Source organism: Coregonus lavaretus (assembly GCF_964263955.1).
Source record: "Coregonus lavaretus genome assembly, chromosome: 3".
In the NCBI taxonomy this organism is placed as follows: Eukaryota; Metazoa; Chordata; class Actinopteri; order Salmoniformes; family Salmonidae; genus Coregonus; species Coregonus lavaretus.
Window position 1 is genome coordinate 67,269,698 of NC_139990.1, and position 13,773 is coordinate 67,283,470.

Consider the following 13,773-nt stretch of genomic DNA (forward strand, 5'->3'; position numbering starts at 1 on the left):
CTCTTTGCCTGGCCTGATAAGATTGTCCGTGACGCTATGCTTTCTTATCGGTCTGTTATGCTCCTACTCACGGTTCAAGCAAGATTCTCCAGTGGAACAAAAAGGGCCAGCCCCCCTCCCCGAACTGAAACCTCTTCTTTGACTTTAAATTATGTTGCATTCTGCACACGAGTTGTTGTAGTCGCCCTCTACTGGAGGCGGCTATACGGGTTTTCTTGGAGTAGCAGCGGAGCTGTACATGATGCTATCGGGGATTCTTGGACGTCCCTACCGCCGCGCGCAGCGTTTCCCAAACTCGGTCCTGGGGACCCCAAGGGGTGCACGTTTTCGGTTTTGCCCTAGCACTACACAGCTGATTCAAATAATCAAAGCTTGATGATCAGTAGATTATTTGAATCAGCTGTGTAGTGCTAGGGCAAAAACCAAAACGTGCACCCCTTGGGGTCCCCAGGACCGAGTTTGGGAAACCCCTAACCATAACCCTTCCCTAACCTTAACTATTTTAAATTCCACTTCAACAGAGGGTAGGGACGTCCCAAGGATCCCTGATAGCACTGACGCGGTACATTGGCTGGGGTTCATGAAAAAATGTAATACTATTCTGTAATTTTCAAGAGTACAATTTGAAACCTATCCAGTAAATGTTTAAATATCCTATTCGACCCCCAGAACACCAATTGCACTAATTGAATTTCGCTAAATTGACCTGAACCATTTTCCTGTCAATAGGCGATATGCACAGGCGAGCATGACGTATTTCCGGTTAAATCTCAGGATGGGATGTAAACTTTAGAATTTGAAGCCTTTATCCAGTTTGCTACGTGGTGTCATACTGGATGTCCGGATGACCCTCCGTATATCATTAACAGGTACTTTAGGCAACTCCAGCAAACTCCTTGTAAACGTCATCTCTGCCATCATAACGGTCTACTGTCACTGTCTAATGTTTTTTTCTGGTAACCGGAAATGCCCAAGCATCCTTACGCCAATGCGGAAGTGATGCGTGCATAGAGCCTATCCACATGCAGAGAAATCTGTACAAACAGTTCCAGGAGGAAGTGGTCGGTCTTTGATTACGTCACTCCGTCGAATAAGGAAGGGGACGTCATCTTAAACTGTGAGTTGGAAGGTATGTGAAATATGTAAAAATACGGCTCATAATGTTGATAATTCATGATCTCTTTCAACAATATGAATGAAATCTACCATTTTAGTGCAATTGCTTTGTACATTTCAAACAGTGTTCATCATTGGTTATCGCTCCCTGTCAGGTTTGCCTGAGTTGTGTTAGCTAGCTAGCTACAGTAGCTATGATAACTATCAAACGTTAGCTATACAAGACCTGATCCACATGAATCAAAGATGCATACTCATATAGGTAGTTATCAGAATATTATTTGGTAAATATATCCCGTTTATGCATGCATGTAGACTAGTGGCGTATGTATCAGAACTAATCAGATACAGTGGGGTCCGAAATTATTAACACTCATAAAGAATAGCAGAAATCACTGTATAAAAGAAATAACTCAAATACTGAGCTATATTGTATGCTGAAATGTTTTTGTAAATTATATTATTTTATACTAATACAATTGCTCAGAGAAATAAATGTTGTTTAACAAGTAATAAATGTTTTTCTAAAAAAAGTAAGGGTCAAAATTATTGACACCCTTGTTTTGGAATCCCCGAGCCGACAAGGTAGAAATCTGTTGTTCTGCCCCTGAGAAGGCAGTTAACCCTCAACAAAAACTGCTCCCCGGGTGCCAATGACGTGGATGTCCACCAACATATTTTACAGTAGGTATGGGGTTATTTTCTGCTCATGCATTCTCATTTCGACGCCAAACAAGTGTTGCACGATAAACAGAAACTTCTGTACTTCTTCAAAACTAAAACATGAAAAAAGGTTCAGTACTATATATTATTTTTAACTTTCAGTACTTCTATCAATTGGCTCACGTCATCTACTGATTTGAGAGAGGATCAAGTCTGTCTATCAGCGCAGCTGATGTCCCCTTATAGCGCGAGCGCATCATGCCTGCTTCACTTACTCATTGCTAGCTCTAGCCTGTGCTGAGCAACCACTGCACTCACTGGGAGTCTTGGCTGCATCATGTTAGCTCCACACTCATGCTGCACAGAAGTTAACACACTTGAATAATGCAACACGGCATGTAAAAATGTTGCAACTGTTAATTACTGTTTGCAAAACAATGTTCATTACAGGCTTGAACACTTTACAATGCAAGAAGATACCAGTAGCTCAGACTGGTCTCATAGACTAGACGTAACATAGTAAACGTAAATCCGGGACACTCAAATTAGTATGATATGTTACATTTGGTAGGGTTACATAGGCAAAAACGAAAGCAGGGTGGTTGGTCGGGGCGGATGGTTGTTCGGGGCGGATGGTTGTTCGAATCTCATCATGGACAACTTTAGCATTTTAGCTAATTAGCAAAGACTTTTTAGCTACTTTGCATGTTAGCTAACCCTTTTAGTAAACCCTTCCCCGAATCCTAACCCTTTAACCCAGGGTTCTTCAATTCCGGTCCTGGAGGGCCGAAACACCTCTGTTTTTCATCCTCTCCTTCTAATCAGGGGCTAATTCAGACCTGGGACACCAGGTGAGTGCAATTAACTACCAGGTAGAAATAAAAATCAGAAGTGTTTCGGCCCTCCAGGACCGGAATTGAAGAACCCTGCTTTAACCTAACCCTCAATAACTCAATGCATACACTCACTCCTATTGAATATGCATTCACCTGTATTGTGAATAGGCCTAGGCTACATTTTGATTTACCCAGTTTATCAATAGCGATTTACCATTCAAATAAATATTACCGTTATGTAGTTAGATTAGTTGTATGAGTATCATTGATTCATTAATACAGGGCTCTCCAACCCTGTTCCTGGAGAGCTACCGTCCTGTAGGTTTTCAATCCAACACCAGTTGTAACTAGCCTGATTCAGCTTATCAACCAGCTAATTATTAGAATCAGGTGCACTAGATTAAGGTTGGAGCAAAAACCTACAGGACGGTAGCTCTCCAGGAACAGGGTTGGAGAGCCCTGCATTAATGCATGCATTTGAAAAATGGACATGAAACATTTCAAATGTAATGATGTTGAACTCAGAAGATCTGTCTGGATCAAGTGCCATTCTGTGACTTTGGCTAATACGCCTTCTTGTTTTGCCGTGGTATCGTTTTGGTAGCAAGTATTGCGATGGTATCGAGTATCGTGATACTAAACCTGGTATCAAAGTCGAAATTCTGGTATCGTGACAACATTACGCCAAACCCACCACTGGTGTGTGCGTGACCAAATAGCTCTATTTTCATGTCATCTGACCAAAGCATCGGTTCCAATCCAAATGCTAATGCTGTTTAGCAAACTCCAGGCGTTTACATTTGTTGGATGACATGAAAATAGAGCTATTTGGCCACACACACCAGTGGTGGGTTTGGCGTCTAAACGAGAATGCATGAGCAGAAAATAACCCCTACGGTAAAATATGGTGGTGGATCTTTGATGTTATGGGGCTATTTTGCTTCCACTGCTTCCTTGTTAAGGTCAACAGCATCATGAACTTTACCAAGTACCAGGACATTTTAGCCCAAAACCTGGTTGCCTCTGCCAGGAGGTTAAAACTTGGCTGCAAGTGAATCTTCCAGAAAGACAATAACCCCAAGCACACTTCAAATCCACAAAGAAATGGTTAATTGACCAGAAAATCAAAATTTTGCAATGGCCATCTCAGTCTCCGGACAAGTAAACCCCATTTGAAAACCTGTGGTTTGAAAAAAGTACCACAGTATGAGTCATAATACCCAGAAAACCTAGCGGTCAAACAGGGAAATGGTTCCAATAGTTTTTCCACCATTCATTCTTCCCATAGGTTTTTTTAGAAAAACTTAAATTAAGGGCTGTGTTATGTGTAGGCTTACCCTGGTGTGACGTTTTGATACCTGTGTAAATCTCTCTAGGACAAGGTGACTTTTATCAATATATTCTGCTGTATTTACCCCTTATTTTAAGTGTTTCTAAAATCCCCTATGGGAAAAATGAATGGAGGAAAAAAGATTGGAACCTGTTTGACTGCTACGTTTTATGGGTATTATGACACCTCCACTGTGGGGCTCTATTGAAGAGGGCAGTCCATAAGCGCAGACAAAGGATATCAAGGATCTGGAAGGATTCTGTATGGAGGAATGGTCTAAGATCCCTCCCAATGTGTTCTCCAAAAAAGGCTCTGTGCCATTATCCTCACAAGTTGAGGTATTCAAAACTGGGGTGTCAATAATTTTGACCCTTACCTTTTTTGAGAAGAAACTTATTAAACAAAATCTCTCTCTCTCTGAGCAATTGTATTAGTATAAAATAATATAATTTCCCAATTTTTTTGAGCATATAATATATCTCAGTATTTGAATTATTTATTTTATACAGTCATTTCTGCTCATCTTTATCAAGGGTGTCAATAATTTCAGACCTCACTGTATGTCTGGTATGTGGTAACAGGCTCCTGTAGCACAGTTCAAGACTAGAAAGTAGTGGCCTCTGAAGACCTTATCCTACTAACCTTCAATGAATGCACTGCCATTACGTTTGTTGATGCACCCCACTGAACTAGGCCTATGCTCTATATGTAACTATGCTACATACCTCTCACTACTGTGTCTAATGCAGCTCATGGCTATACAAACCAGGGACTGCTGAATTTGTCAAACAAGCGTAACGGCTAACCTTCTTAATAAATTGCTTGTTTATAGGTATCTGTTTATATGTATCTCTAATGTATGTAATAAGATGTAATGCATGCATCTATGATGCATCTCCACAGGGGTGTCAGAGTTTGAATATGTCGTGGATAAGGGAAGGTGAATTGAACCTCATTGAGAAGCTCTCAGCCAACATACTGAAGGTATGACTATCTATGTGCAAATGCATCCCTTCTGAGGATATTTGAATTAGTTAATCACAACCACATTTTTCTGATATGTAATATGGTTCTATCTCTATGGAATCCATCCACCCCTCCTTGGTCTCTCCCAGGCTGGCCCGATGCCCAAACATGTGGCCTTTATCATGGATGGCAACCGGCGCTACGCCCGCAAGCGTCAGGTGGAGCGCCAGGAGGGACACACACAGGGTTTTGACAAACTGGCAGAGGTGAGGTTCCCAGGGGACATGGGTGTCATGTCATGATGTAGTTATTGTTCTTTCTATCATAGTTGTTCTCATTCACACTTACCCTTTTGCATGAGCATTCACATTGTCTTAGAAAAGTAGGCAACTGCACTTCAACCATATCCTTCACCGTTACCATCATAAAATGTATTTGTATAGGGCTGTCACCAAATACATTAGAAATACATACTACTTTAATGTTGGCTTTACTGATGATCAACCTTGGTGGCTCCTTCCTTTAGACACTACGCTGGTGCCTGAACCTGAACATCCATGAGGTCACAGTGTACGCCTTCAGCATCGAGAACTTCAAGCGGTCTAAAGACGAGGTGGACGGCCTGATGGAGCTGGCCAAGCAGAAGTTCATCAGACTGCTAGATGAACAGTGAGTGTTAGAACAGAGCCAGAGTGCTGCCATTAAAGATACATAGGTGTGGGAGACAAAGCAGCATAGCTACCTGCTAAATGAAGGGTTTTCTTTCCCCAGTCACAGAAGGACTGGGAGAAAAGCTAAAAGTGCTCAAGGCAGATGTTTTACAGACACTTTAATTGAAAACTCGACAAGGAGGATGTTTCAGTAATACACTTGGCCCAGGGTTTCACTTGGCGCCGGACAACGTGACCAGGAAGATTTTAATTTACAGGCAATTTGAGAAATGTACCGGACCCATATGTATTGGGTGCGTAAACCATTAGGGCATCCACCCATGGTGCTCAGAATGACAGAAATCACATTTAGATTATGGTAATTCATTTTAACAGAATATGCAACTCCTGTAATGAAGCAGCCAATAAAACGTAATTTTCAAACATTTGCCAAAATGAAATTCGCAGGAAAACACCATTCTAAACAGCGTATCTGATGAGTGGTGCCATATGTGACAGAGATGAAAATCTCCCATAGAAACGTACTGTAGAAAGAAGATGCAACAACTCGGATGGGTTGTTAATATGACTAGGATTGAGCCTTTGGCTTCTGAACAACGAAAGAAAGTATGAACCAATAGAACAGGAGAGAAATGGCATAAGGGAAGTTGAATTGAAAGTCCTTGAGAAGCTCTTAGCCAACATACTAAAGGTATGACTAGGGAAGTCAAATGAAATGCATTTATATAACTACTTCTATCTATACAGAAAATCATTAACAATTATTTGCCAGAAGCATGACTTAGCCACAGAGGAATTGAGGATCATTATCTTCTTAATTTTTTTTGCTGTGGATTGTTTCAAATCACAAGCTCGTAGGCCTTTGTCTATTTGGGCAGCACGCAATTTTGGGCAGCGCGCGTGGCAATAGGCCTAGCTGATTATTGAGTTGTGGCTGTCAGTGAAAAGCATCTAAAATATTTATGAAGAAAAAGTGTCTTGAGTATAATTTTAAATGTTGACACAAGAATAAGGGGAGGGGTATGTGTCGAAGATATAGGCAAGTCTCTTTCCAGAATGGCTCAACTGTCTCCCATCAATTCTTGCCCATTCATTGTGTGAATTGTTTGCCCTTTTGATTATTTATTCTTATCAATTCCCCATTACATATGTACACTGAGAATACCAAACATTAGGAACACCTTCCTAATATTGAGTTGCAAAAAAATCCTTATTTAACCTATCTCCTCCCATTCATCTACACTGATTGAAGTGGATTTAACAAGTGACATCAATAAGGGATCATAACTTTAATCTGGATTCACTTGGTCAGTCTATGTCATGGAAAGAGCAGGTGTTCATAATGTTTTGTATACACCGTGTATGTCACCAGTAGTAAATATACAGTTAATCCCTGTCATTTGGTTACATTAGTTCCTGTTACTGCATGTATTAATTAGTAATTTACCGTTCACATTCTCGGAGTGGAAACGTTGTTTGCAGAGTTCACAACTTGCTACACTTGTGAGAAACATGTTTTGGTTTATTTCATCACCATAATTTACGAGTTTTGTGAATTTTTCATTGTCTTTTGTTTGCTCAATGTGAGCGATTAGCATGTGTCTGATTTCTCTGTCCTCTTAATGTTGAGGGAGCGTGCGCGCCTGAGCACGCATAGAAGTACGGAAATGTAGGAAAGTCAACGAAGTCTGTTTTTTTAAACATCTATTGCAAAAGATAATCTAGCCTATTAAAACTATAGTTCCTCACAGTAGGCTATTTGAAAAATCTTTCCAACAATCTCCCCCTCGATAATCACCAAGCATCGGTGTGAAAGACCAGAATATAATGATCGGATGAGCCCATATATCCAGTGGAAACTTAATAAAATACCCGAACACTTTTCCCTTAGGCAAAAACAGCTGTCTGTCCGGAGCTCACTAGCGCGGGAAACTCTAAGGGCCTGGAATAGGCTAGTTGATAAGATGTTGCAAGTTCACTAGCGAAAGCTTCCGCCCAGACACAGTTGATTGATTTGATACAAATGTTGCACTTTACAATAGCGATAGCTCAAGTCAAGAAGATGGAAAGCGAGGCAGGAGAGTCTGAGTAGAGAGATTAATGTGATTTGAAAGAACCTGAATTTATCATATTTAATGTTTTCATTTGTCGACTATGTATTTTTACTGTTGACAATTTAAGTTATAGGCAGGGGTGCACATAACTGGTACGCAGGTACGCAAGCGCGACAAAAATCAGGAATGCTTAATGCCACTTGTGTTACTACGCGCCGTACTTGACCGATCTTCTCATCTAACCTTACACATGACATGTTGCTTGTCAACTACTGTCAGGGATGTCCAAAAAGCAACAGACATTAAGCAGCTTCTTTGGCGTTTCGCCACCTACAAAGAAACGCCAACTGGAGCCAGAGCCGAAGAAAATACTTTTTTCGGAAAAGTGGCTCCAAGATGTGCAGTGGCTTGAAGCTAACGATGAGCGCACTGAAATGTGGTGCAAGATTTGCCACTCAAATCCACATCTAGCAGACAAAACAGGTGCATTTTATAAAGGCTCAAAGAATTTCAACCATCCTTTATTTGACAAACATGAAAAGAGCAAGGAGCACACGAATGTAGCGCAAGCCATTGCTAAACAAGCTAGCCGAGAATAAATGTCCAGTCGCCCACTTGCCAGATGGCGAGACAAGCTGAATGAAGAACAGCGGCAAGCTCTGTTTAATATTTTTCTCCTCGCCTTCCATAAAGCTAAACACGCATGTCCCATGTCTTACTATTCTGAGGATGTTCCTTTACTGAAGCGGCTAGAAGTAAATGTCGGAGGTGCATATCATTCACGTGAAGAGGGCACACGGATCATGCAGAGCATCGCTCACGCCATCAGCGGGGAGTTACGAGCCAAGTTGCAGTCTGCTGAATTTTGGGGGCTGCTTTTTGATGGATCTGAGGACATCACAAAAACTGAGCAGGAAATCGTTTACAGTGTGTCTGTGTCCAGCAACGGAGAGTTTACTTCGGACTTTATTGGACTGATTGAATTGGGTGCTGACCGAACCGCACAGGCCATAACAGACGGACTTGTGAGACTTTTCCAGGACACAGGCTTGGATGACTGGACAACAAAGTTGGTCGCTGTGTGCACAGACTGCTGCTGTCAACGTGGGTATCTACAACGGCGTTGTGCCAAAACTCCGGCAACTTGCTGCGGTTGGAGACTCCCTTGTGCACATTCTGTGCACCGCACACACACTGGAGAATTGCGCGAAATCAGCTGATCGCAACGTTCCTTACTGTTAGACATTTAATCGCTCTGTGGTCAAGCTGCTGCAGTTTTATTTACAAAAAGGTGGAGCAAAAAAAACTGCTGCACTGAATAAGCTATGTGAAGAAAATGGGCTCTCCTTTGTGAAACTGGGTAAGTTTCATAATATCAGATGGTCTGCATGGAGGCATGAAACACTGTTAAAAATATCAAGACTATTGCCAGCCATTAAAATGCAACTGGTTACGAGTGATAACAGTGACTTGCAGCATATCTGCACAGAGCGTTTTCAGTGCTTTCTGTCAAACATGCTTGACATTTGCAACATTTTGAACACCACATCCATTAGGTTTCAGAAGGAAAAGCTGACCATTGGAGAATGTAAGGATGAACTCATGGTGGCCATTGGACAGTTCACACTTCTGCTTGATGGTGAAAGCCATAGGGCACACACTGTTTCCAATGCTGATGCTGACAGAGACAATACTCAGGGGGTTAATTGAAGAGTTTGAAATCAGATATGACTCCCTCAAGTCATGTGATCATTTCTTAGTATTTGATCCTTCAACATGGCCTCAGGAAATGCAAGACCTCCACAGTTTTGGAAACACAACAGTTTGCAGCATTCTCAAGAAATATGAGGCCACCTTGCAAGTTGACAAAGATACCACTGTGACAGAATGGATGCGCTTAAAGCAGGCAGGAAAACGCCTGGGAGCCTCTTCTGTGTATGACTTGGTCCAAATAGTAAGTACAAGTAACCCAGATGCTTATTCCAACATCAACAAGGTGGTTAAGCTGTCTCTTACACTGCCTTTAAGCAGTGCAGCTTGTGAGAGGGGATTCTCACATCTCAACATTATAAAAACCAAGTACAGATCTTGTCTGTCACATGCTCGTCTCTCAGCACTGATGCACATTCACCTGTCAAAGCAAACCACAGAGACATTTGACCCAAAGCCTGCTGTTGACCTGTGGATGGAGACAGCTAATCGGAGGCTCAACCAAGGACAGGGAGGTGCATCTGCAGCATCTTCATCATCTACCATGCAGGAAGCTGAAGCAGAGGACAGTGGTGGTGGCACTGAGGAGGACAGTGGTGGCAGCACTGAGGAGGACAGTGATGGCAGCACTGAGGAGGACAGTGGTGGTGGCACTGAGGAGGACAGTGGTGGCAGCACTGAGGAGGACAGTGATGGCAGCACTGAGGAGGACAGTGGTGGCGGCACTGAGGAGGACAGTGAAGAAGACTGCACTTATTAAGACCACGCTACATATATGGTGAGTACCAAACACCATCTGCTGGTACTCACCTGAGTAACTCACTGAAAAAGTTATGTGCACCCCTGGTTATAGGCATACTGCTGGCCTATAGGTAATGCGGCTATGAGTTCAATGCTCATTTCTTCAGCCGCCAATGGATCACGGTGTATCAATGTGTCCATATGGCAGATTCTGGTGCTCTCGCATTAGATGAATTTAAACTTTTAGATTTGTATCATTTTAATTCAGATTTGTATGATTAACCACGTGACAATGATTTTGAAAAACGAAAACGTTATTATTTAAATGAAACTGTTGAAAATCATAATTGGCAGATCGGTAGAAATGGTTGGATAAATTGTAAGCTTTCCCAAACTTAAAAATCACGCGCTGCCTATGAAGTATTTGTAAAATAATTGCCTCCAGGTTTCCATGGTCAGATTTTTCCTATAGGCTACTTTGAAGCAAGGTAAGACATGCCTCATAATATGAAGTAAAGCATCCAGATTTCTAATAATTTAAGTATGTTTTCAAAATGCATACTGGCTCCAGCTTACATGTTGATGCGCTGATAGCCTGTTGCCTGCACCTAAATGGTGAATGAGAGGCGCTCTTCAATTACCAGTTGAGAAAGACAAATATAGTAGCTCTTTTTAATTGTGCACCAATTATTATTTATTTTTTCACGCGATTGCATTTAGAATTGTTGCGCAATGAATGGGCTTATAAAAGCACGTATTACTCCAGCAGTAACCAGTTGAGTAGCTGCAGGAGAAATCCCTCTCAAAATTAATTAATTAATTTAATTCCTCTAAATTATGCAAATTAACCTATAGACATATAAGCATGACTGTCAAATGTATTTACATCAATTATTTTACAATTTGATTTTTTTTCTCCCTGTTATTTTGGCCAGCAACAGTTTTATTTATCAGCTTTTCATTTTTTTATTGTTGACCTAAAGCCAGCAATTGCCAGATAACAGAAACCATGAATTGCCCATGTATGTTCCAATCCAGGGAGAATCTGGAGAAGCATGGGGTGTGCATCCGGGTGCTGGGAGACCTGACACTACTGCCTCTGGACCTGCAGCAGCACATAGCCCGGGCTGTGGTGGCTACCAGGACTCATAACAAGTAGGCACCGCCACCTCATCATCCTGCTGCTTCTCACTTCTCTTAGGTGGCTGTGAGCTGGTGTGCAGCCATCTGAAAAACATTGCAGCTTTGACAAATGCATCTAGGTTTATTGCAGATGCTGGACTGCAGTTGTTTATAATGCAATGCAATCTCTCTATGCATAAAACAACACATGAACTTCAGTTCAGTCATCTAAGATATCTTCTAGAGTGGCTTCTTACAGCTGTAATAACTCATTTATTAACGACCCACCTTCTTTTGCCAACAGATGCTTTCTGAATGTGTGCTTTGCCTACACCTCAAGACATGAAATCGCTAATGCCGTCAGAGAGATGGCTTGGGGCGTGGAGCAGGGACTTATCAAATCCAGGTAAACTACTTCAACAGAGATAAGCGTTCACTCATGGCCCTCTCAAATATAATTGTTCAATTTGCATTATCACAGATCAAGATTTATTTTCTGAATTGGCAGTTAATCAATTTATTTTCTGCTCGTTTCTATTGTCTTGTCTCGGTTGTTGTATCCAGTGATGTGTCGGAAGCCCTGCTGAGTCAGTGTCTGTACAGCAGTAACTCTCCCAATCCTGACCTGCTCATTCGCACGTCAGGAGAGGTGCGACTCAGTGACTTCCTGCTGTGGCAGGTAAGGACAAAGACACTCCTTACTAAGGTGGTTAACTGTTACCAGCGTGACGTTGAATGCTAACGAGATTAGCCTCATGCCAAGCATCCTCTTTGGTAAGGACAAAGCCTACTTCCTGTTCAGTGACTTCAGTGACAGACAGTGGAGGCTCTGGTTTAGCTGCCTCTCCCACTACCTCGTGACTTGTTCTTTGTAAATGTAGGCTGTCTGGTGTTACTCATGGGGATTATTCAGTGGGGTGCAATGTTTATAGAACGCTGCAGACAGAAATGTAATATTTTTTGTCTGTGCTATCCTGCAGACGTCCCACTCCTGCTTAGTGTTCCAGTCAGTCCTGTGGCCAGAATACTCCTTCTGGAACCTGTGTGATGCCATTCTGCAGTATCAGCTCAATCACAGACCTCTTCAGGTATGATCTATCTCTCTGTCTTTCCTTCATTCATCCCCCACATACATTCCTCCGTACGATATTTACCCAACCTTTAAACGTGTGTGCACTTTTGCCACAAATGAGAATTCATTGAGTGAGAATTCATTAGCAGGATCATCTGAATACCTGTAATAAACTACTGTGTTGTATGGATCACTGTGATCTGCTTGAATGACTGATCCCAATGTATGTGTTGCAGAAAGCCAGAGATCAACACAGAGAGGGACAGACCCTACAGCAGCATGAGGCAGACCGGGCCTGTGTAGCAGACCTCCTACAGCACAACGGCAATGGAAAGCCCCTGGATGCCCAGAAGAGACAGGAAGCACTGCTCAACTACACTGCCAGCCGAGAGGAACGGGTTCAGGACTTCCTTGGTGCACTCCAGCACAAGAGAGACTCCTTCCTTACTGACTTAACCAGCCAAGCTGCTCTCGCATAAAGAGGGAATGAGGGGAACACAATGCTCCCCATCTTGAATTGGGGGAGCAATCCAATCTCTCCTCTTCCCTAAAGGGCTGAGTGGTTTGAAACGTCTTATTTTGTATGAGTGATTTTACCCCTATGGGGCTGTATGTGGGATATTTATGTGTAGTCTGAAAGAGAAGTCTGATCAAAGTCTAATAAAAAGATACGTCTGGTCAAGCGCTAATAGTTCTAAGTTGTTCTGTAAAATGTGTCCATCAAATCCATTGTCATGGTGAAACAGTAAAGGGCCTTCCCCAAACTGTTGCCACAAAGTTGGAAGCACAGAATCGTCTAGAATGTCATTGTAAGATTTCCCTTCACTGGAAATAAGGGACCTAGCCCGAACCATGAAAAACAGCCCCAGACCATTATTCCTCCAAACTTTACAGTTGGCACTATGCATTGGGGCAGGTAGCGTTCTCCTGGCATCCGCCAAACCCAGATTCGATCGTCCGACTGCCAGATGGTGAAGCGTGATTCGTGAGCCGTTGTTGCTCCTCGACTATCCACTTCACAATAACAGCACTTACAGTTGACCAGGGCAGCTCTAGCAGGGTAGACATTTGGCGAACTGACCTGTTGGAAAGGTGGCATCTTACATTTACGTCTTACGACGTTGCAATGTTGAAAGTCACTGAGCTCTTCAGTAAGGCCATTCTACTGCCAATGTTTGTCTATGGAGATTGCATGGCGGTGTGTTACATTTTATACACCTGTCAGCAAGGGGTGTGGCTGAAATAGCCAAATTCACTAATTTGAAGGTGTCCACATACTTTTGTAAATATAGTGTATGTGTGCTGGACTGGTCAAGTAAAATTCTCAATGAATGTCATTGTGCAATAACTGTTTTATGGTCATGGATGCCCATATTTGACATGTAAAACATGAAAACTATATTTTTACCATGTTTCTTTATCTTGCAGAATAAACGTGATTGTTAATTTGGTTTAATGTACATTGCGTTACTTAGATTCATAACAAATAGTT

At 42.1% G+C, this 13,773-nt stretch overlaps 1 protein-coding gene across 6 annotated transcripts; it reads left to right on the top strand.

Annotated features, from left to right (window-relative positions):
- Nucleotides 1-1,061: 1,061 nt before the first annotated feature.
- Nucleotides 1,062-13,732, top strand: LOC311117276 (dehydrodolichyl diphosphate synthase complex subunit DHDDS-like). Of its 6 annotated transcripts, none has more exons than XM_084157506.1 (10): nt 1,072-1,129; nt 1,732-1,800; nt 4,849-4,929; nt 5,061-5,177; nt 5,438-5,580; nt 11,126-11,242; nt 11,514-11,615; nt 11,774-11,888; nt 12,190-12,297; nt 12,518-13,732. In XM_084157506.1, the coding sequence occupies exons 3-10, from the start codon at nt 4,867-4,869 to the stop codon at nt 12,758-12,760; spliced, it is 1,008 nt and encodes a 335-aa protein (XP_084013632.1). In that variant the 5' UTR covers nt 1,072-1,129; nt 1,732-1,800; nt 4,849-4,866; the 3' UTR covers nt 12,761-13,732. The 6 variants fall into 6 exon arrangements, with proteins under 6 accessions (XP_084013633.1, XP_084013632.1, XP_084013631.1 ...); XM_084157505.1 differs by having other exon boundaries at nt 1,072-1,117; nt 1,651-1,800; XM_084157504.1 differs by having other exon boundaries at nt 1,078-1,129; nt 1,651-1,800.
- Nucleotides 13,733-13,773: the final 41 nt, after the last annotated feature.

What these genes read in the sequence shown, in the direction of transcription:
- LOC311117276 (XM_084157507.1), top strand. Translation starts at nt 4,867, where the DNA reads ATGTCGTGGATAAGGGAAGGTGAATTGAACCTCATTGAGAAGCTCTCA. An exon ending in ATCAGACTGCTAGATGAACA is followed by an intron (nt 5,581 to 11,125) that starts GTGAGTGTTAGA and finishes GTTCCAATCCAG; the next exon opens with GGAGAATCTGGAGAAGCATG. An exon ending in GTGACTTCCTGCTGTGGCAG is followed by an intron (nt 11,889 to 12,189) that starts GTAAGGACAAAG and finishes GCTATCCTGCAG; the next exon opens with ACGTCCCACTCCTGCTTAGT.